The sequence below is a fragment of the Engystomops pustulosus genome, chromosome 2 (genome assembly GCF_040894005.1).
Source record: "Engystomops pustulosus chromosome 2, aEngPut4.maternal, whole genome shotgun sequence".
In the NCBI taxonomy this organism is placed as follows: domain Eukaryota; kingdom Metazoa; phylum Chordata; class Amphibia; order Anura; family Leptodactylidae; genus Engystomops; species Engystomops pustulosus.
The window spans coordinates 196,266,338-196,289,321 of NC_092412.1; the positions used below are offsets into that span (position 1 = coordinate 196,266,338).

Here is a 22,984-nt window from a genome sequence, read left to right on the forward strand (position 1 = left end):
GTCCTGTGCTGTGTCTTTTAAATACAGGAATGGCAGCAATTTGTAGAAAAAACGTGTTTTAGAAAGTATGTAAATGAGCCTGAGGGGCTCTGGGGGCGTCAACCGAGCCCTTCCAGGCTATGGCAAATTTTAATTTCTTCACTTCTCCAGTATGAGGCTGGCTGCCGCGTCCCGTTCCTCCTGAAGGCAGAAAACCGGTGTAGTCACCTTCTATGCTAATCCAGCACTTGCGCGATAGTATCTTCATTCTGTTCAAGGAAAATACTTCAGTATCGCACTGAATTTGTGAACAAATTAAAAGACAGCAGAGCACGGAGAGCCTCTGCTGACACCCACAGAGCCCCCTGGGCTCACTTACATATTTTCTAAAAGCTTTTTTTCTACAAATTGCTGGGCATTCCCAGATATTAAAAACAGAGCACAGGACCTTGGATGAACATTCAAGTGTTAGGGGTGCGATTCTGGAGATTCTGATAGTAGGTTTCCATTTGTAACCTAAATGCTGCAAGTCTTAAACAAAGGTGTGTACAGACAGATCCTGTAGTAGTACAAGCCCCAGCACCTCTTCATGCTAATTAATGCTCCAATGAAAGAAAAAACATAAGGACCTGCCTCATAGAAACCTGATCTACCAGATTGTGTTCTCAGCAAACTGCAAATTGTTGCATGACAATGCTCAAGGGTAGCCGCAGGGAATTGAAAATACTGGAACCTTCACCTGCACACTGACTACTTTATATGAGCGTTTAACCATTGTAATACTTTTGCAAGATTTTATTTTCTTTTACTGTATGTATACAACAAGGGCATATAAAAGAATAACAGATAGGTTATATGGAATATAGTCATTCAACAGCAGAAACGACAATTACTATATTTTAGTTTATGCACTGTACACTGTAATAAAAATATAAAAGATAGTACTTAAAGAGTAACTGTAAAAAATTTTTTCCACATATTAATAGCTCTTGGGATGTAAAACAACTTTGGCTAGTATCTTTGTTACTTATATGCAGCAGTTTCCTTGCTATCCCCCTCAGTTTATCTGAGCTCTGCAGTAGCTCCCTCCTCTTGCATGATAAGCCCTGTAGTCTGTAGAATAAACAAACTCTACAAACTGGATGGTTTCATGAGAGGGGAGGGGCTGCTGCTCCCTGCTCACAGGGGAGGAGTTCATGTGATAGAGCTCTCTGTGTATGTAGCAGAGCTGGATGTGTTCATGACAGTGGATACAAATGTCTCCTGCACAGAATAATGAGGTACAAAACTCCCCTGACCCATATCAGTACCTCCATCCCAGTCTGTGATTCTGCAGAACTTTCTATGTCTCTCTCTGCACTTCATGCTGCTCCCCTCCCCCAACTAGTCATCTGCAGTGTCAGCTCAGTGTAAATAAGATATTAAGCCTTAGTTTAAAGCCGGTGGCGGCGATCGGCGGGAAAACACCCGCTATCGGTGCTGGCACCAATCGCGTGTGTTACTGGTAAGCCTTTGCTGCAATGTGCAGCAAAGACTTACCGGCTATAGAGAGGGTTCAGCCCATGAGCCCTCTCCATGCTCCCGCACCCGGCATGTGACTTAGTATTACATCACATTGGTAAGGGGTTAAAGCATGTTATTGTACCAAGCTATCTTTGTTTTATGCCTCAGTAGTGGATCTATTGCTGTATGTATTTCTGCCAATGGAAACAATAAATATAATCTTTGTTTATATAGCGCCATCAAATCTCGAAGCGCTTTACAGATTCTGGGGAACATATACAAATAAAATAAGACATTACAGAGGGAGGGCCCTACTCGCAAGAGCTTACAATCTATGAGGAAGAAGGGGGTGACACAAGAGCATGTAAAATGGTCCAACCATTTTTATTATAAGCGAATGGAATAAAAATAATTTAATAAATAAAAATGCTTCTGCTTGAACCAGTCATCAGTCGCCATTTACAAGTCCAAAGTCAATGGGACTGCATAGAAGCCTGGAGCTTGGTACCTGGCATTTTCCGGATAACAGACAGATAGTGGACCCAGAATTGGTTAATAGATAGAGAGATAAAGATGATGCAGTTAGTGAGTGTGATAGGCCTGGCTAAATAAATGGGTTTTTAGAGCACATTTGAAGCTTTAGGGTTAGGTATTAGTCTGAGTATTAGACTGGGTATTCCAGAGAATTGGTGCAGCTTGAGAAAAGTCCTAGAGACACGAGTGGGAGGTTCAAATTAAGGAAGAGAATATTCTAAGGTCAATGGTGTATGGAAGAGCACGGGATTGGCAATAGACCGAGATAATAGAGGATAGATAGGGTGCAGCATTATGAAAAGCTTTGTGGCTCAGACTGGAGGAATCCGTGTAGTGTTTGGACTTGAAGGAGTTGCCCATTTTTCAATAAATCTCTTCCAGTAGACATGTCTCTGCATGTATATGTACCTGTGTCTTTGCCTCCTGGGAGTTCTTCAACCTTTCACTCTTCTACCCTTGCTGCTTTATGCACATATACACAACTTCCTGTTTCTTACTCCTTCAGTCCATCCTAATGACAGCCTCCAGTGTTTATCTCTATCCTTCTCACTGACATACACAGGGAGAGGAGGGGTTGTCATAATCTCCTGTTTGGTCGCTCCTATTTATCAGTTCAGAGACATGTAAACAAATATCCCACAGAGAGTCTGCACACAGCACTAAAAGAAGCATCAGGATCAGCAGGGCCGGATTAAGGTTGGTGGGGGCCCTTGGGCGCAAAATCTGGTGGAGGCCCCCAATAAGTGGAGCGTACACATGTCCTCCTGCTTCCTTTCCACTATCCCAGCAGTAACACCGCTACATACAGCCGCCTCATCCCCAGTAACACAGCTACATACAGCCGCCTCACCCCAGTAACACAGCTACACACAGCCTACTCACCCCCAGTAACACAGCTACATACAGCCGCTTCATCCCCAGTAACACAGCTACATACAGCCGCCTCGCCCCCAGTAACACAGCTACATACAGCCGCCTCACCCCAGTAACAAAGCTACATACAGCCGCATCATCCCCAGTAACACAGCTACATACAGCCGCCTCCCCCCCAGTAACACAGCTACATACAGCCGCCTCCCCCCCAGTAACACAGCTACATACAGCCGCCTCGCCCCCGAGTAACTAAACTACATAAAGCCGCCTCATCCCCAATAACACAGCTACATACAGCCGCCTCATCCCCAGTAACACCGCTACATACAGCCGCCTGGCCCCCAGTAACACCGCTACATACAGCCGCCTGGCCCCTAGTAACACCGCTACATACAGCCGCCTGGCCCCCAGTAACACCGCTACATACAGCCGCCTCATCCCCAGTAACACCGCTACATACAGCCGCCTGGCCCCCAGTAACACCGCTACATACAGCCGCCTGGCCCCCAGTAACACCGCTACATACAGCCGCCTGGCCCCCAGTAACACCGCTACATACAGCCGCCTGGCCCCCAGTAACACCGCTACATACAGCCGCCTGGCCCCCAGTAACACCGCTACATACAGCCGCCTGGCCCCCAGTAACACCGCTACATACAGCCGCCTGGCCCCCAGTAACACCGCTACATACAGCCGCCTGGCCCCCAGTAACACCGCTACATACAGCCGCCTGGCCCCCAGTAACACCGCTACATACAGCCGCCTGGCCCCCAGTAACACCGCTACATACAGCCGCCTGGCCCCCAGTAACACTGCTACATACACCCGCCTCATCTCCAGTAACACAGCGGCGACAGCACAAAATATATATATATATATATATATATATATATATATATATAAGAGAGAGAGTATATACATACATTCCATATACACAGTATATACAAAAACCACATCATTCACATATATATATATAAATGTACACACATATCTATACACAGTATATACACAGTAGATGCATAAATAAACTGTATATACACTGTATATACACATATACACTGTATATACACACACAGAAAAACACATATGTATATACTTACCTGTTAGGGTTGACCGGGTGCCTGTTTGTTCGGGGAGCGGGGGGTGGTGAGCGAGAGGAGCAGGGAGCGGGGGTGGTGAGCGAGAGGAGCGGGGAGCGGAGAGCGAGAGGAGCGGGGAGCGGGGGGCGGTGAGCGAGAGGAGCGGGGAGCGGGGGGTGGTGAGCAAGCGGAGCGGGGAGCGGGGGGTGTTGAGCGAGCGGAGCGGGGGGTGGTGAGCGAGCGGAGCGGGGAGCGGGGGGTGGTGAGGTGAGCGAGCGGAGCGGGGGTGGTGAGCGAGCGGAGCGGGGGGTGGTGAGCGAGCGGAGCGGGGGGTGGTGAGCGAGCGGAGCGGGGGGTGGTGAGCGAGCGGAGCGGGGAGCGGGGGGTGGTGAGCGAGTGGAGCGGGGAGCGGGGGGTGGTGAGCGAGAGGAGCAGGGAGCGGGGGTGGTGAGCGAGAGGAGCGGGGAGCGGAGAGCGAGAGGAGCGGGGAGCGGGGGGCGGTGAGCGAGAGGAGCGGGGAGCGGGGGGTGGTGAGCAAGCGGAGCGGGGAGCGGGGGGTGTTGAGCGAGCGGAGCGGGGGGTGGTGAGCGAGCGGAGCGGGGAGCGGGGGGTGGTGAGGTGAGCGAGCGGAGCGGGGGTGGTGAGCGAGCGGAGCGGGGGGTGGTGAGCGAGCGGAGCGGGGGGTGGTGAGCGAGCGGAGCGGGGGGTGGTGAGCGAGCGGAGCGGGGAGTGGGGGGTGGTGAGCGCGGGGAGCGGGGGGTGGTGAGCGAGCGGGGAGCGGGGGGTGGTGAGCGAGCGGGGAGCGGGGGGTGGTGAGCGAGCGGAGCGGGGAGCGGGGGGTGGTGAGCGAGTGGAGCGGGGAGCGGGGGGTGGTGAGCGAGCGGAGCGGGGAGCGGGGGGTGGTGAGCGAGTGGAGCGGGGAGTGGTGAGCGAACGGAGCGGGGAGCCGGAGGCGATGTTAACCTGGGATTGAGCGGGGTTGCTTGTCACCAGTGGCGGGGGGCGGCTCCCCACGCAGCAGGATGAGTGGGCGGGCAGTTTATGTAGGGGCTTGATCGCCGGGGAGGAGCTCACCTATGCCCGGAGGCGGAGGGCGGCATCCCGCTCATGAGGGGGGGCACGGGAGGTGCGAGCTGGTGGGGGCCCCTAGGGGGGGCAAGATGGTGGGGGCCCCGGGGCTAGAGCCCCGGGAGCCCCGCCTATAATCCGGCCCTGAGGATCAGCAGCACCAATTGGTGAACATTCAGGAAATATTATTAAGGCAAAAAAGGCACATAGGCAATTTATGTTAAAAAGCGGACAGACTCTAGAAATGTTTTAGGTGAATCCGGTGAGAGCGAGCAACAAGTTGAATAGACTGTGCAAAGGAGAGGTACCTCAGGGTTAGGCTACATTCACACGACAATGTGCCCGCCATACCGTAGCAAGGTGGGCACGCGTCGGTGCCTGGGAGAGGAGGAGGGATGCTCACCCGCGGCCCCTCCCCATAGCGATGTATGGCGCACGGCGCCGTATTAGGGAGAAAAATAGGACATGTCTCCCGTGCGCCCATTGCTGTCTATGGAATACGTATATACGGCGTATATATATATCTCCCATATATACGTCCCCCATACGGCCGTGTGAATGTAGCCTCATGGTGACATTAGAGACAGAAAAAGAGAGCAGGATTAGGTCGGTTAGTAGACAGTAAAAAGACAAGAAGTTCAGTTTTGGAAAGATTAAGCTTCAGGAACAGAGAAGACATGATATTAGAGACAGCAGAGAGACAGTCACTGGTGATGAATACCAATACAAATACCCACGTCAACCATAAATAATCTTAATAAGCACCACAATACGAGTTCCAATGCAAGTATGTAGGATCAGAGGGTTGTCAAACATAAACTATAACTCCACTATTATAAAAAATAGTTCCAATCTTTATTTATGCACAATATGACAATCAAAAACCACTAAAACATACAGTAAAATCCACAGAATCAAAAAGTGTGGTGGTGGCCAGTCAATCACAATTCATATACATCCATTATACGTATTCAAGTAAGCATATCCAACAGTTTATACAATAAATTTAAGTGATAACTTTACCCACCCGGGTGCTGCATAGTGAACAAATACTTGGAAAAAAGTAATTAGCCTCAGACCACCACCATAGGACCCCGACGTACATTTGACCGTCGCTTCCTCAAGGGGGTGTGCTGTTGTGTGGCTAGTATGCAGTATATACATCCTTCGCGGTGTACAGGTGACTCAAAAGAGCCTATCATAGCCGAACTTACCTAATTCAAGAGAAGCAGTCAGGTGTGTATGTGTGCGCATTGCCGCAGTCAGAGCGCCCGCATCTGGGGGCAGAGCCAGAGTTCTGGAAGATGCAGAATGCGCATGATACGCGCATCACTGTGGACCGGAAGTCCGGGTCGGCCCCCGGGAAAGCATGCTATACCTGGCTATTTTAGGTATTGACAGTCACTGGTGTTCCGAAGTAAGGCGGGAGTGATATTATATGCAGACTTATATTGCTGGGTATCATCAGCAAATAGATGATACTGAAGACCAAATCTGCTGATGGTTTGTCCACTGGGGGCAGTATAGAGGGAAAAGAGATGAGAACCTAGGACTGAGCCTTGAGGATCCCCGTGAGAGGAAAAGGAGAAGAGAGATCCAGGGAAGGAGACACTAAAGGTGTGGTCAGATAGATAGGAAGAAAACCAAGAGAGTGTGTCCTTCAGGCCAATGAAGCATCATGAGAAGGAGCTGGACGTCCGCAGTATCAAATGTTGCCGAAAGATCCAAAAGAAAGGAGAAAATAGTCACCTTTGGATTTAGTGTTGAGGAGATCATTGGAGACTTTAGTAAGAGCAGTTTCAGAGTGAATAGAGTGGAAACCATATTGTAGAGGGTCAAGGAGGGGGGTAGCTGAGAGATAATGGGGCAGATTTACCTACCCGGTTCTGTCGCGATCCCCGAGGTGCGTTCTCCGACAAGGATGAAGTCCGGCATAATTCTTCAAGATCGTGCGTCCATTTTCCTGCATGTGTCACTTCCCCGCTGAGGTCCGGCGGAGTTCACCTTCTTCTTCCCGGTCTGTGTGAGTGCATTGTCTTGCGACACAATTTGATTTGTAAATCCTGCGCTTAGTCCGAATCAGTTGGGTTGTCCGTCGGCCACGCCCTCCCCGATTTGTGTCGCCTGAAAGTCTGCGCAATTGCGCCAAAACCCGATCGTGTGTGCCAAAAACCCCACTTAAATGTGGCGCAAAACGGAAAAAGTCGGGAAACCCGACGAAAATGCGCCATGCGGACCCTTAGTAAATGTGCCCCATTGGGTTAGTCTAGAATAGACCAGGCATTTCAGGAGTTTAGAGCTGAAAGGGAGATTAGAAACTGGTCTGTAGTTAGCAGCACTAGATGGGTCCAGGGAAGCTTTCTTTAGTAATGGGGTGACAACAGCATGCTTGAAGGAAGAGGGATAGACACCAGAAGAGAGGTTGAAAATTTTAGTGAGGTGAGAAGTGACCACTGGAAAGAGAGACTGTACGAGATGTGAGGGGATGGGGTCAGTGATACAGGTAGTGGGGCGAGCAGAGGAGAGGAGCCTGAACACTTCATCCTCTGTAACTGGCTCAAGGGAAGAGAGTGAACAGGGTGAAGTAGCGTAAGGAAGGGGATTAATGGATCCTTTTACTGGGATTGTAACATACTAATGTGTTAGTAGGCTGATATCTGAGGTCATGGACATATGTGCTCATATAGGGACGGGGGGGGAGGTCAGGGGTTTGGTATGTTAGTGTGTATTTTGGCTCTTGTTTGAAATAAAAAAAAACATTTGTAAAAATATTTAATTAAATAAAAAAGAAACCTGTGACGGATTCCTTATAATAAACAATCAATGAGAATGGGCCTGGGAGCCTTTGATGGCTTATGGCCGATATGACAACAGACAGCAAGTGGTTTTTATACTCCAAAGTCATTTAGACTGCAATAATAACTTAATGTGAACTTCTTTTACAAAAGCAGAATTTTGATACAACTTATGATGCTAATAAATCTCAATTTACATTTCTACATCATAATTAAAGGAAATCTACCACTACAGATAGTCACCTATACTCCTCTTCACCTCGATCCCGACACTGGGAAAGGGAGGTGACGTCACACAGGAGGAGTGAATTATTAAATGACATCTACCACTGGGATCAAGCATTGTAAATCAAGCACACTGACAAAGTGGTGTGTGCCGCCTCTGGCAGCATAAATTTTTTTAGCTTCTTATGCCCTTAAAAGGCTTTAAAGGTTATGCAAATTAGCCTCAGGGGGTACAGGCTTCATTAACACCTCATGCTCATTTGCATAATTTTAAAGGGAATTCTATTATAAAAAACAGGTCATAAGAAGCTAAAATAAGAGCAGATCCTGACAGAGAGGGCACACACTAGTTTGTACTTATTTATTTTAAAAAATTGAAATTTGGTAAAAATGTTGAAAAATTTGCACATTTTTTTATTTCTAAATGTTATGCTCATCATACAGTTAGTTGCTAACTAACATTAACCATATGTCTGCTTTATGCTGACATCATTTTTGATATGGTATTTTATTTTACTAGGACGTTAGGTGGCGGTTCTATTTGGGATTTTTACATTTTGGCAATAAAATTATTAGTCACAAAACTTAGAGAACACATCTCAGACACCACAGCAGAGCGCAAAACGGGAGGAGGCTTCGAGCTTTTAGAGAGAAGATCTTTATGATATTGTTTTCAGGTGCCATTTAGTGTGTCAATCGGATGCCACATTGAAAATTAGAACTTTTCAAAAGAACTTTTTCAAAGTTTTGAGGTACCAGAACAGTGAACCCCTCTATAAATGATCCTATTTTGGAAACTATACCACTCAGAGAATTTATCAAGGGTTATATTGAGCTTTTTACCATCACAGATGTTTTATAGAAAGTATTTACATCTTTTTACAAAAAAAGAAGGGGTTTTTAAGAAGGGGTTATAGTAGAAAAGGGTGCATAGTTTGTTACCCAGTTTTTCTAAAATGAAGTAATACCGCAAACAAGGTCACAAACTGCTGTAGGGTTGCACAATGCAGCTAATATGTTAATTATGTTCTATAGGTCAGTACAGTTACAGTGATATCCCATTTATATAGCTCTGTTCTGTTTGAATTGTTCTATAGAATAAAAACTCATTTGGAGAGAAAAATCCCTTGATTTTGCATTGCCGTGTACAAAGCGGCATAACGTTTTTATTATTTTGTTGATTGAGCTGTTTTAGGGCTTATTTTTTGACGATTTGTACGTTTAATTGGTGCAGGGGTTTTTGATCACTTTTAATGGTGTAATTTTTGCTGTGTTTTTTATTTCTTTTTTTAAGGCGTTTACCATATGGGTTCAGTAATAATTTTATTTAATTGCATGTGTTATTATGGACAGGGTGATACCCAATATGTGTTATTTGTGTGGTGATTTTCACTTTTGATTGTGTTTGGGACTTTTGCACTATATGGGGTGTTTTGGGGACTCTTATTTTTCTTAAACAGTTTTTTTTTTACACTTTTTTTTGTCCCCCTATGGGACTTGAACAAGTGATCAGATGATCATTTGTTCAAATTAATACACTGCCATACTGATGTATAGCATTATAACAGTCGGCCTATGCAAATGCATAGGCTAATAACTGCACTGCTGGGTCAGAACCACCAGGCAGTCAAGTAAGGCAGCTCTGAGGTCCTTCATTGGACCCTGGGGCTTCCGTGGAGAAGACCGGCATCCCTATACTCATGTTTGACCACAGCACCTAAAGGGTTAATCAGCCAGTATCACGACTATCAAAATCCCGGCTGTTCGTGCAGAGGCTCGGCTGTCACATACATATAGTGGATGATATATTTTGTGTTTAGCTATGAAAAAAAAACAACATTTGGCAAAAAAACATTTTTTTTTAAATCCTCATTTTCAAATTTCAAAATTTTCTGCTTTTCATGCAGATAACATATCTATGGACATGTTGTACCCTGGGAGCTTTCCTGGTGTATATAGAGGCCAGACACTTCTACAGGGGGCTATTCTCCCCTGGAACAAAATGATCGACATGTTCAAATCCAAAACACCGCTCTCTTTTTTCATGTAACATCAGCTGCTTTGGAATAGTCGGAGCACCCTCTGACATATATAAGATGGTCGGGCAATCTTGTCCAATTTGGAAGCCCACTGTTCGCTTTAGGAGGCTTTTATTTCTTAAAGAGCAGTACAGTTCACAATACAGTACTCCAGTTTATTTTATTTCTATATTTAGAGGTGACACTATATTGCATTTTACCTGCCATGCACTTCATCAACTCATTTACAGAATGCTAGCATTTACACATGCTACTTAGGTCTGTATAGTAACAGTATACACTGCCAAAAGATCTGATCCATTTGCACTGATCTATTTGTCCTATTTCTGTTAACTAGACCAATAGCTTATATATATATAGAAAGCCATTAGCTGTAGCACCTGTCACCACTACTTGGCATCATTTCCAATTTATTAATGATATTTAAAGCTGTTAGATTTCCAGTCCCATACTATACATATTTTTTTTAATCACAAAGTACCTATACATACTATTGTATGTTTGTACAAATACAAAGACCAACTCTAGAAGGCAAAATTTCAATGTGATTTCGGACAGGTGTCTAAAAGATATTTCATTCTATAGTCAAAGCAAACCTTAGTTCCTTGAAACAATGATATTAGGGTGAGCACATAAAAGAGACAATATAACATCTGCTGATGTACACTTCTCACAGAAAGTTAGGGATATTGGGTGAAATTTTATAGCATGAAAGTAGGACATTTAAGTGGAAACCTGTAACAGTGATGAGGAGCCTGATAAGGAGGACTTTTTAAATACCAATTCAAATTGAACCAAGACATTTATTAGGCGACTCATGAATCAAACATCTGTTATGAATTTTGCTGTTAAGCTACTTGTTAAAGAACAGCAATTTTTGCAAAAAGTAATGAAACATTGAATAGCTGGTCCTGTGCAACATTTAGAGGAGGTCACTTTAAGTTTACATGTAAAAGGTCAGAGTGCGCTCTAGGTTCCTGCTACAATTTCACCCACACACCAAATATCACAAACTTTTTGTGGGTACTGCATATAGTAACACCAACATATAGATCTCTCTCTATATATGTACATTATCCATATAGCATTTACTTACAGGATCGGCTGGTCCACTAAACTCTCTAAATGATTTCGGGGCATCAGTTGCCTGTATTTCCATTGCTATACAAGGACCAGAACATAGTTCAACCACCATTTCCTAAAATATATTAAGATTTTAAACATTTTTATTTAGATTTATTTAGATGTTTCTTACTAACCTGTTAGAAGTTGTTGTATAATATAAAACAGGACAACTAAAGCAAGTGACAAGATGAAAATCAAAAGCAGTTGTATAGTGAATAAAGAAGTATTTGTAAGGTTCCCAGCACTTGCTGTTATTTGATACACCTGGTAGGATCTGTACAATAGGATGAAACAAAAAACCTGGAAATGTCTGGTATTATAGGAAAGGATCTATCATCTCTTTATGACATTTAGTGCTATTGTAACCTGCTCTCGCCAAACATATTCCATTGTCTCATTCTTACTGTGTAATGCAACATAACAGACTGATTTTGGGACTACAGAAAAAAAAAGACATTTCAATGAAATGAAACAAAACAATATAATATATGGATTAATGCTGAAATAAAGTCATATCTTCAGCTTCTTATAATGTAAGCACGATGAATGCCCCCTCCTGATAAAATCATTTGCTGTTATATACTTGCTTTAACATCAAGCTTAAAGTAAGTGGTAGATGTTCTTTATAAGGGTTACATTGTGTTAGAAGTGTAGTTAAATAATAGGAAATAAAATAATTTAACTGACTAATACACTTAATGGTACATGCCATAAACTAATTCCTAGTAGTGGAATATAGTTAACCTTTTAAATAAAGTTTTCTATTATGTAAACTATGAGGCAGTGGCATAACTACCGGGGTTGCAGCCATAGCAGCTAGTGCAGGGCCTGGAGTGTCAGGGGGCCTGGCCACCCGACCAGACACAATGCAAAAAATGGACAATGTGCAGCACTACATAGTCTGATACACACCTTTCACGGTACAACAAGCTGAGTCGTCATGTGATATGTATAAATGTTTGTGAGTGTATATATGTGTGTGTATAAATATGAATTTTTTTATGTTTAAGGGGACAGGAGCCCCATGCAGAAGTCTACTTAAGAGCCCAGTTTCTCCTTGTTATGCTTCTGCTTCAGGAAATGTGCTGCTCTATGGACAAGGAAAAGATACTTGCAAACATTTATTAATAACTGCATGCAACTTTTAAGATCTATGTGTTTTCATTGTCATATTCACACTTACCCTGTGTGTAGGGTGATCCTGTATACCTGTAAAATTTACCATCTTGCCTTCTCCCATAACATCTACAAATGATAGTGTGTATATGTATGTATTATACTTACTGTGTACTCTGCTACAACCCCTTTGTAAACTTCATAGAATTCTTCAGCATTGGCTTTTTCCATGGTGAACTGAAACACAAGCAAAGAACAAGATAATCCAAAATCAGATTACATGTTAAGTGTACACTATTCAATTACGTGGAGCATTGAAGACCCAGGGCTTGTACAACGACACTGAGCAGAATAGGCAACAAATCGATGTTAAGGGAAGCAACGACACAAACAATATTTATATCATACAACAGCAGTAAATCAAAATTGACATTGCCAATAGCAACCATTTAAAATGTAGCTTTCATATTTCAAAAGCAGCTGGTCAAAATGAAGAAATATGACTGGTTGCTATGGAACTATTTCTTTTTTAGACAAATTTATAGATGTGTCCCATCCAAAGTCACGACATACACACATTTTCAACTACTAAAGCCAGTCAGAATACAGAGTGATATCTCAGTGCCTATACTAGAACGGACTTTATAATCAGAAAATGTCATCTTTGTCTCCCACTAGTGCAGGTTAGATTTAAACATGTATTTCACATTATTCTATACATCTGTATTAGAAGTTCTGTGAGGAGCCTTCTTCGCCATTGGTTGGCGACATCTGCAGTTTAAAAATTCCAGCCACAACAGGAGCTGAACCTAAGAATACTGGTGAAGACACTGGGTGGGAGTTAAAATACTGGTCACTACAGGGGACGGGACAAAAAAAACTGGTCACTACTGGGGGGCACAACTTGAAATACTGGCACAACTTAAAAAACTGAGGCAGGATTTAAATATACTGGTCACAAGATGGGTCATGACTCAAAAATACTGGCTACGACATGCTATGGGACTCAAAATACTGGCCACAACACAGGATAAAACAAGATTTAAAAATTACTGATAAAAAAAATAAAATAAAGGCGAACGGTAAAGATATTGGCCATGCGGATAATTATTTCACAAAACTTCTATACTGCTATACAGAAGCAGAACAACCCAAGCCCTGAGTGTGATGTGAACCTAGACAAATAGGCTTTTTGTATAATTCTTGGGATACATCTCTTGGCAGATTTCCTCATTGGTTAGTATCACATCAAACACATCACTAGTTAACGTGTCAAAGTCTCTGTTTCAGGATAATGGATATATGATTGGATCTTTTGTACAGAATGCTATATTTAGGCATGGTGATTAAGGAATATATCCTGTAATGATACTAATATGCAGAACCCAGGCAATACATATTCTATGCAGTCACTATTTTTTTCAAGGATCACAGTAGAACATATCCTTATCTCTGCATTACTGTAATGAATCTCTAAGAATAAATTGGATCATTACAAGAACAGGGAGAACATGTCAGCCATATGATTGCTCATTGCCATCAAAAACAGAGACGAAGAGCCAGTGGGATAAGAAAACATCACGATTCAGTACAGAACAAGACTGCAATGAAATACCTGATGGCCTCAAGTCCACACTTGGCTTGTAAGAAACAGAACCGTCTATTAGGCGTCTCTAACAAAGCTCCTCCAGGGCACCTGCCTGCTTGTTCTATTACCACCAAAGCAACAAATCAGTATTTATTTCAGGGTGATGGTGTCTAACCAACCACCATTCAGGTCTTCCTAAGGGCACTGGAGAATTGAATTATCTACACACAATCTTACCATTTGCAAAGCAGATATTTCAAAGCCTGCATCCAGTATGTGGTTTATAATCTTTCCTGTTAGACCTGTAAAGAAAAAGAAAATACATAAACACATAGTACAGGTTCGAAGGTTTACTAGCAAGTCCGGCGTCAGCACTGGACATACCTGGGCAAGTGCCGGGGCCATGGGCTGCTGGGGGGGCCCACATAAGGCTGTATATAATGTATCCATAGGGGATAATGGGGACTTTATATACAATAACCTTGTGGGGGCTGTACATAAAATAACCATGAGGGGGGCTTGTATAAAATAACCATGAGGGGGGTGTATGGTATGATAAACTAGGGAATATTTTAGGGAACAGGAGACTGTTAGTTTCTGAATTTTGAATGCTGCAGTGAGTTCACTGCAAAGGGGTCCACTAAGGCTCTATCCTCCAGGGGCCTACTGAGACCTGGAACCGAACATGTTTACTAGGAAATGTAAACTAACTGTTCCAAAGACCTTACAAGCCAATAATAATAATTCTATTTTGGGTTCGGCCACAGTAGCACTTGGATAATTTGTAGATCTATTAGAAAACAGTTACCTATGTGTTTCTTTGTTGGATGGTATATCTGGATATCTTCTCCAACTAAAGCTCTCTACACTGCATCATTTTTGCAGGATTTTTGCAACTGGCAGACTCCCTTTAAGCAGACATTAGTGGGTGTCATTTGGATATATTTGTGACATGCCCCCTAGATAATAAATATGTTTATTTGGAAGTGGCATGAAACAGCATGGAGGCTGCGTTCACGCATGGAGTGTGGTAACAGATGTGGAGGTGACATTTGCAAAAGTTAACATAAACCATTTTGTAAACGCTAATGCTAATGTCGTAATCTCTCCTCAGTTTTTGTATTGTGTTTCAAAATGGAATGCAGACGCCACATGTGAACAAAGGCTGACTGAGGTTTTTTTTTAGGATTTTCCATCCATCCAAAGTATTAATTGTTTTATTGATGAATTCTGGAATTTTACAATGAATGGGGTTGGGGTTGCCTCCGGTGAAGCTTTAGAATTGAATCCTAAATCAAATACCATGGGACTTGTGTATATGCTTTAATATAGCAGAAAACAAGGTTATTTTTAACACAGCGGCCTTTTACAGATAGAAAGGTAAAAGATAGCATACTAAAAATGGAACAAGGATGCGTCTCAGTCTGATATCATAACCACTTCACACACTTCTATATCTTCTATAGTGTTAAGTGGATTGGTTATGGAAAACCTTAGGCATGAATCATTCTCCAGAGAACTGACGTCATACTTCCATTTTTAATATGATCTCTAGAATAAAAATTATCTCAAAATCATGTCCTGCAGTATAATTGGGAGCAGCAACTTCCAGGTTCATCATATCTGAGAATCCTACATTTTCTAAAAGAAGGAATATGTTCTGTGCACATTAATGTCCAAAAATAAAGCGTTTTTTGTTGCACACAGTAACCAATGACCGTGTAGCTTTCATCTTATTACCGTAGATTTTGAACGCTTAGAGCAACAAACACAAAAAACAACAAAGACAGTTTATTCCTTTCATTGTTTCAAATAAACAATGGGTATGTACGGTTAGATAGATTCTTGGGGCCAAATGGGACAAAAATGTGGTTAGAAAACAGGCAAGGAGAATACAATAATAAATGATAATCCAGCAAATTTATAGAAAAATCTTGTCAGGGACACTAATAAGATAGACCTTGTTGGTATGGAACTTGTCATGGGAATAGTACTTTCCCCTACTATGGATCCAAAATGTTGGCTTATTGGTTTGAAGGGTACATCCAACGTTCCTTTAAAACATAGGAAGGGCATATGTACAAATCTGAAAATGCCATGTTTGAAAGAAACCTACATTGAAATCAAGCAGTCACCATGACTGTGGTAATCTTCCTATATTTGTTATCCATGGCCTCCTTCCTTCTAACATCAATCACAGGAAACTTGAGTATAAATACCGCTCTGTCTCTCCTACCTCAGTGGTACAAGAAGTACACCAGGGTGGGAGGAAACAACATTACTGGTAAGAGTGATTCATTGTTTTCCCTTCACCCCGATGGCACCACCTGAGAGAATTCCAATGCCTTTTGGAAAAAAAAAAATATCTGACAACTATTAGGGTGAGGACACATGAAAGTAGATTTTATGATTTTAAAAGTGACCGTATTTCCATTTCTCTTTAGATATTACTGTAGAAGACTTTTTAATTTACTTGTTTGTTTGTTTTTTAAATTAACCCTTCAATAGCCAGGCCATCAGATGCACAGTCTTCACATATGGGTGAAAAATGGGACGCAAAGATAACAAGCCAAAGGCAAGGAAAGCGCCTGGGGGCGGACCTCAGCCCAATCACATGTGTTTCAATGAAAATGAATGCGATCGGTAACCAGTATATGGTTCTTGCATTGTTTAAATGCAAGACACTGTGTGCTGGTTACTGATTGCATGCATTACAAATAGTGTAGGTAGATTTCTTATAAATTAGAGGGGAATCTACAACTGTGGATCTTACACTCCCTGTAATGTGTTCCCTAGAACATTTTCCATAAAATTAAATTAACCTTTGACAATATACAAACATACATTTTTGTAACTCACTACCCCAGGTAGAATTACCGGGTTTGGGATCTTCAAAGGTTCCAGGGGGTCTGTTATGGTAAGAACTGGAAGTGAGTAGCTATGCAACTATAGGCCTCTCTGGAGCTGGTACCCAGTAATTCACTTAATCTATGTTTAAATATATAGTTCTGCAACAAAGCAGGGGAGTCAGACCAAGAATCATCCCTCGTAACAGAAAAAACGGAAACCACATTGTTAAAACCAACTCCGGATATTAATGCTGTGCCTGCTGACGAAGTAAGCCTCACTGAGGCTATAATAAATACTTGTAACTGTCCTGCTACATAGGGATATGCTAACTAGGGTGAACCTCCTGGAAGTTGATTGGCACACCAAAAGTGCGTCACCACGACTTAAGTTGCAAGAGCTTTTTGTCAGAAGGCACAGCTGTAATACAAACCCCAGGAGAATCCCCTCCGCTGGGAGGGTTTGGGCAACGCTGAGGACATCAGTAATTACATGGAGAGAACTCTGCACCTCCATGCGCTGCCACCCTCTAGCATTTGCACTGGACATAGAATTTAGATTTCACTTAAATCATATCTAATCTTTCTATACATCAGTAGTCCAGTGTGTGTGACCTCCGCATACAGCTAAAGCCCAGAAGGGCTCTGGTGAAACCCCCTGATGCACTTAGGCCTCATTAACATATTTAAAAAATTTTTTTTTCTATGGAAAAGCCCCATAAAAGAATAAGATAAGGACAATGCTGGAACTGAGGTACACACAGTCCACAATAAGTGAGTGATGATAGTAGATTTCCTTTAAACAGTCTGAGGTTGCATCCACACAAACGCAATCTATGGACGTGTGCTAGCTGTATTTTTTTTACAGCTCGTACACAACCCTGCTCACTTCATAAGGTCTCATACACAAGGCTGTTGTATCTAGTGCAGTCTTTCATTAGATATTTATAATTATACAAGAGGTGCAAACAGCACTCCAACATATAACAACACACGCTGTGTGCAGGTATTAGTTTGTCACATTATTACTCGGGGTACACAAGGTTACATTTTTGAGTGGCCGATGTAACACTACTCAAGCCGCAGATAACACTATCGGTGTTAGGATCTGCTACCTCTCAATCAATATAGACTGATCAATGAGTCTTTGCTCACATATGTGGTGGAAGTAAATTTCCACTACCTCTCATAGGAAATCATCTACGATACTTTCTGAGGGCTACATAGTTATACATTAACAAGGTCACACTGGGGACAGACAGTGGCGTTATTCATATACATCATTAGGATCAGGAAGTTCATATGCAAAAGTGAAAAGAACTGCCCTGTCCTTTCTGACTAAGCCTATGTTACTATAATGTAAGTAATCTACTCTATTTCAGAATTTCAAGTACAAGACACAAGAAAGGGCCACTACATCTTCTAAACGAGGCAGGCAAAAGGCCTATGTGGCCAAATTTTACTAGTACAGTCAGTCCCCAGGTAATGTACAAGATAGGTTCTTTAGGTTTCTACTCAATCGGAACTGAATTCCAGAAGAAAACAATTTTCTCAGCCCAGTGACAATTGGATTCTCAATAAAACTTCATTACAGACACCTTACAGCTGATCATTGCATCCTAGGACTAAAGGAAAGCATCCAGAGAGCTTCACCAGAGGTCACAGTGGTCAGATAGGACTGCCTGTAACTAGGGGACGCCTGTAACTAGGGGTTGTCTGTAAGTCGGGTGCCCTTAAATTCGGGGGAAGGTCTGAAAAGGGTTTTCTGTAATTTTACACTTATGGCCTAAACTTGAAGTATACTTAACTTCTAGGTTTTATAACAGTCCTACCCATTTCTATCTATCTTCCCAGAAATGGGTTCCCTTGCTGTGCTACTATTTTTCGATGCCACATCTTATTCCCAAATGGGTCTATGTTTAAAATTAATTTAAAAAAACAAACAAACAAAAATGCCCTATTCCAAAAAGGTAAATTTGGAATCCTGACAATCTCTAGATTAATTGCAGTCATAGAACCATTTAATATGTACAAGAGTCCCATCGTAACTCAATGGGGCTTATTTACTAAGGGTCCCGCGGCCGCATTTCAGTCGGGTTTTCCAACTTTTCAGGGATCACGCTGCTGGGGCAGGGATTTAGAAGGGGATTGTGTCGCACGCGATCGGATTTTGGCGCATCTGAAATCGGGGTGCCGGACTGAGCGCGGGATTTAACATTTAAATTGTATCACAAGACAATGCACTTACATGCACCGGGAACAAGAAGGTGAACTCCTACAGACCTGATCGGGGAAGCGACACATGCAGGATACCGGACGCACGATCTTAGTGAATCTCGCCGGAGTCCATGATCGTTGGACAACGCACAGGATCGCGACAGGACTGGGTAAATGTGTAAAAGTAAATGTGCCCCATCGGGTTTAGCAAACATTAATTATTAATTTAATATATATGGGCACTAAAAAAGAGGCAAACCGCCAATAAAGAGGTTGCACAAATGATTATTATCATGTGATAATAGCTACGTTTATTTTATCGCCATAGGATGGCTATCATTTAGGAAGGGATCATGCAGCGGCACACATAAGAAAGTAGTAATAGTTCAAGGTTAATACAGCCGCCCACAGAAAGCAATTAATAATAATACTAAACAGAATCCTAATTCCAGTTGTGTTGTCAATACTGAATTTTTTCCTTCTTCCTGCAGTTTCGGTAGCAAATGTGAAAGCACAACAGAGAAAAACTAAATATCTTTTATTAGTTATTACTGGTGGGTCAGTTTTAAACAACATAATACAGGCGGCCCCTACTTAAGAACACTCGACTTACATACAACCCCTAGTTACAAACGGACCTCTGGATTTTGGTAATTTACTGTACTTTAGTCCTAGGCTACAATAAACAGCTTTAACAGTTATCAATGATGCCTGTATCTAACATTTATTGGTAATCCTGGTTCTTATGACTATCCAACATTTTTAAAATCCAATTGTCACAGAGACCAAAAATTTTTTGACTGCGGTTACAATAATAAAGTATACGGTTCCGACTTACATACAAACTCAACTTAAGAACAAACCCACAGACCCTATCTTGTATGTAACCCGGGGACTGCCTGTATATAAGGTTTCTTATCCCTTTGGTGAACCATTATATCTGTACCTTTCAGTGAAAGCAACCTTATTTTAAAAGGTTTATGTATAATGCTCCATTATCACTTGCAGGAGAACTGCAGGTCAGCAGGGGCAGAACTAGGAGAGCTTGGGCCCCATAGCAGATTTCTTCATGGGGGGCCCCCCTTCCCCTTAAAAAAATATATATACATATTTGTACAGACACATTTATCAAATCACACACATTTATATTATATTTACACACATAAAGTCCTACACATACACATACTCATACAAACTTATATACATATACGCACAAATGTATGCACTATATATATTTATAGACTAAAGCATACAGTATATACAAAACACATACAGTATTTGAACATCAAATTTCCACACATAATATATGGTACATACACATTATTTATATACATATAGTATATATAGATCATATTCTAAAACATACAGTATATACTCGCTGTATATACACATACATGCAGTATAAACACAACATATACACACATACTGCATATACATACATCATGTATACACATACTTGCAGTATATACAGCAACTACACACACTGTGTATCCATACAGCATATACAAACAGTATATACAGCATCTTAACATACATACATACATACATACATACAAGGGAGCTTGTTGACCAGGCGGCGGTTGCGAGAGTTTGGCCGGCTATGCTTTCGGGTGGGGGCTTGTGAGTACTTTGTGCTGGCAGCTGTGCATTCAGGAAGGACAGAGCCATAGGGGGCAAGTGCTAGCGGTTGGGAGAATGAGCGGCTGTGCGTTGGGTAGGAGAGTGGACACGTTCACCACAGCAGGCGGGGCCCTATTACATTGCGCGTAAAGGGGCACCTGTTACTGCTGTGTGCTTAGCAGGGAGAGAGGGGCCCAGGAGAATGGCACAAATGCCCGTCCATCCCGGGCCCTGTGTGTAGCATCGGCCATGTAGCAGCCGCTACGGCTGTTGTTACGCCACTGCTGCAGGTGTGCTCCAAATTATAGCTGATCCCTGGTGGTCTCAGCAGTAGGAAGCCCTACGATCAGCATATAATCGGAATGGACATTTAAAGCACGACATGCAAGGCAGAACTTTTGTATGAATTAAAGGAAATTTACCACAAGGAACAGGGATTGTAAACCAAGAACACTTACATGTTGATGTGTGGCCCCTCTGGCAGTATCTGCTCTTTATTTAGCACTCTTTTTTTACAAAAAAGGGATTTACAATTATGCAAATGAGCCTGAGTAGGGTATAAAAAGCTAAAAGAAGAGAGGATCCTGCCAGAGATGGCACATACCAGCATATAAGTGTTTGGTTTACAATCCTTCATCCTGGTGGTAGATTTCCTTTAAAGAGCAAAAAGCTGAGTTTTAAGTAGAAAATTGGAAGTAGTCTATTAATATGATTGTGCTCTACCTAGCAACTAATCCACAAATACGGATGGCACGTGGATGACACTTGCATCAGTATTTTTCACATTCCCATAGACATCTATGGGAGGGCAACACTGCAGACATGGCCATGAATAGGACGTTTTTAATCAGGGGAATCAGGCTCAAACATGGGGCTGAGGAACTCACAGCTGTGTGCATGAGCCTATAGAAATATAGAGAAGGTTATCAAGTCACAATAACAACTCCCAGAAAATGTGTGAAAAATCTGTTTGTGTACATAAGTGCCTTAGATCCTGCACTGCGGCAGAGCCTCTAACACAAATCTGTATACCAACAGAGGTCGGCGGTGACAGGAAGCGGCGCAATGTGCCAGATCTCCAGCCATTTGTTATGTTCATCCCTCCCTTAGACCAAAAGTCTTTAAAAAATAATTGCAGAGAACCCCTTTAACTGGGTTGCGGAATGATCCCCAGGCACAGCAGCAAAGTTACAACAGAAGGGCTGAAAAGTGAATGATTAAGGCTTTGCAGTGAGCCACTCAAAGTCCAGAACTAAACCCAATTAACACCTTGCAAACCGAGGACGAACTATATGATCCTCGTTCGGCAAAGGGTGTATGGAGAGAGCTCACGAGCTGAGCTTTCTCCATACACACCGGGTAATGGCTGTATAAAGCAGCCAACACCCCCCTGTCACTGCCGCGGTCGCAGTAGTATTGCAGTATATAGTATTAGCAATCGGACTTCCCACACAGACCTTTGAAGCTGACAATCTTGCTGTCTGTCCTCCATGGACCATTTTGTATGTTGTTCTTTAGGGGAGACTCGGATGACGGCAGTGCACGGAGTGCCACGACAGTGCCTCGGTTGTTGATTTGACAATTGGGTACTATGGACACTCCACTGATGTGGGTTTTCGCCCTTTTATAGGGTGTAACACACACCATGCACATGCCTCATACCATGCCCTTAGTGGCTCTGGGCATTATCGGCGCTGTTGTCCCCCTTTCATATATATATGTATTTACATGCATTTTGTCACCGCTAGTATAGAGCAATTAATCGCTAGTCTTACGTACTGCTAACAGCTTCAATTATCAGTCTCTGTATTTATGTTTGGGGATGACGGCATGGGTTGCTCTGAAAACCAGTGGTGCCGAGGCTGCTAGGGCGCATGCGCACGCACGAGTATGACGCGTGCGTTCCAACTATGTGTGTCACGCATGCGTCCCATACACACTATGCTGTTTTCAAACTTTCTTCAGCAGCCTGCTTATAGCGTCTGAGGTTGTGAGTTGGACCATTTTTATGCTTTTAATCAACACTGGCACTTTATGTGGATATGATGCACAGTACACGTTGGAACAAAATACACTGGCACTTTCAATACCCTTGTATATTAGATATAACCATGGATTAATAAACCTGTAATTATGTATGTATTCACCGATGTACAGGCAGTCCCCGGGTTACATACAAGATAGGGTCTGTAGGTTTGTTCTTAAGTTGAATTTGTATGTAAGTCGGAAATGTATATTTTATTATTGTAATCCCAGCCAGAACTTTTTTGGTCTCTGTGACAATTGGATTTTAAAAATGTTGGGTTGTCATCAGAATCAATATTAACAATAAAGCTTCATTACAGACCCCTGTGATAACTGTTACAGCTGATGATTG

General features: G+C 42.6%; 1 protein-coding gene across 2 annotated transcripts in view; it reads right to left on the reverse strand.

The window, feature by feature from the left end:
* The window catches only part of NME7 (NME/NM23 family member 7), a 125,361-nt gene that overhangs the window by 24,101 nt on the left and 78,276 nt on the right, over window positions 1-22,984 (reverse strand). For both annotated transcript variants that reach the window (XM_072137737.1, XM_072137736.1), the window contains 3 exons: window positions 14,162-14,226; window positions 12,505-12,573; window positions 11,192-11,293 (listed from right to left, as the gene is read on the reverse strand). In XM_072137737.1, the coding sequence (XP_071993838.1) occupies window positions 11,192-11,293; window positions 12,505-12,573; window positions 14,162-14,226 (236 nt within the window). The remainder of the gene's footprint in view (window positions 1-11,191; window positions 11,294-12,504; window positions 12,574-14,161; window positions 14,227-22,984) is intronic.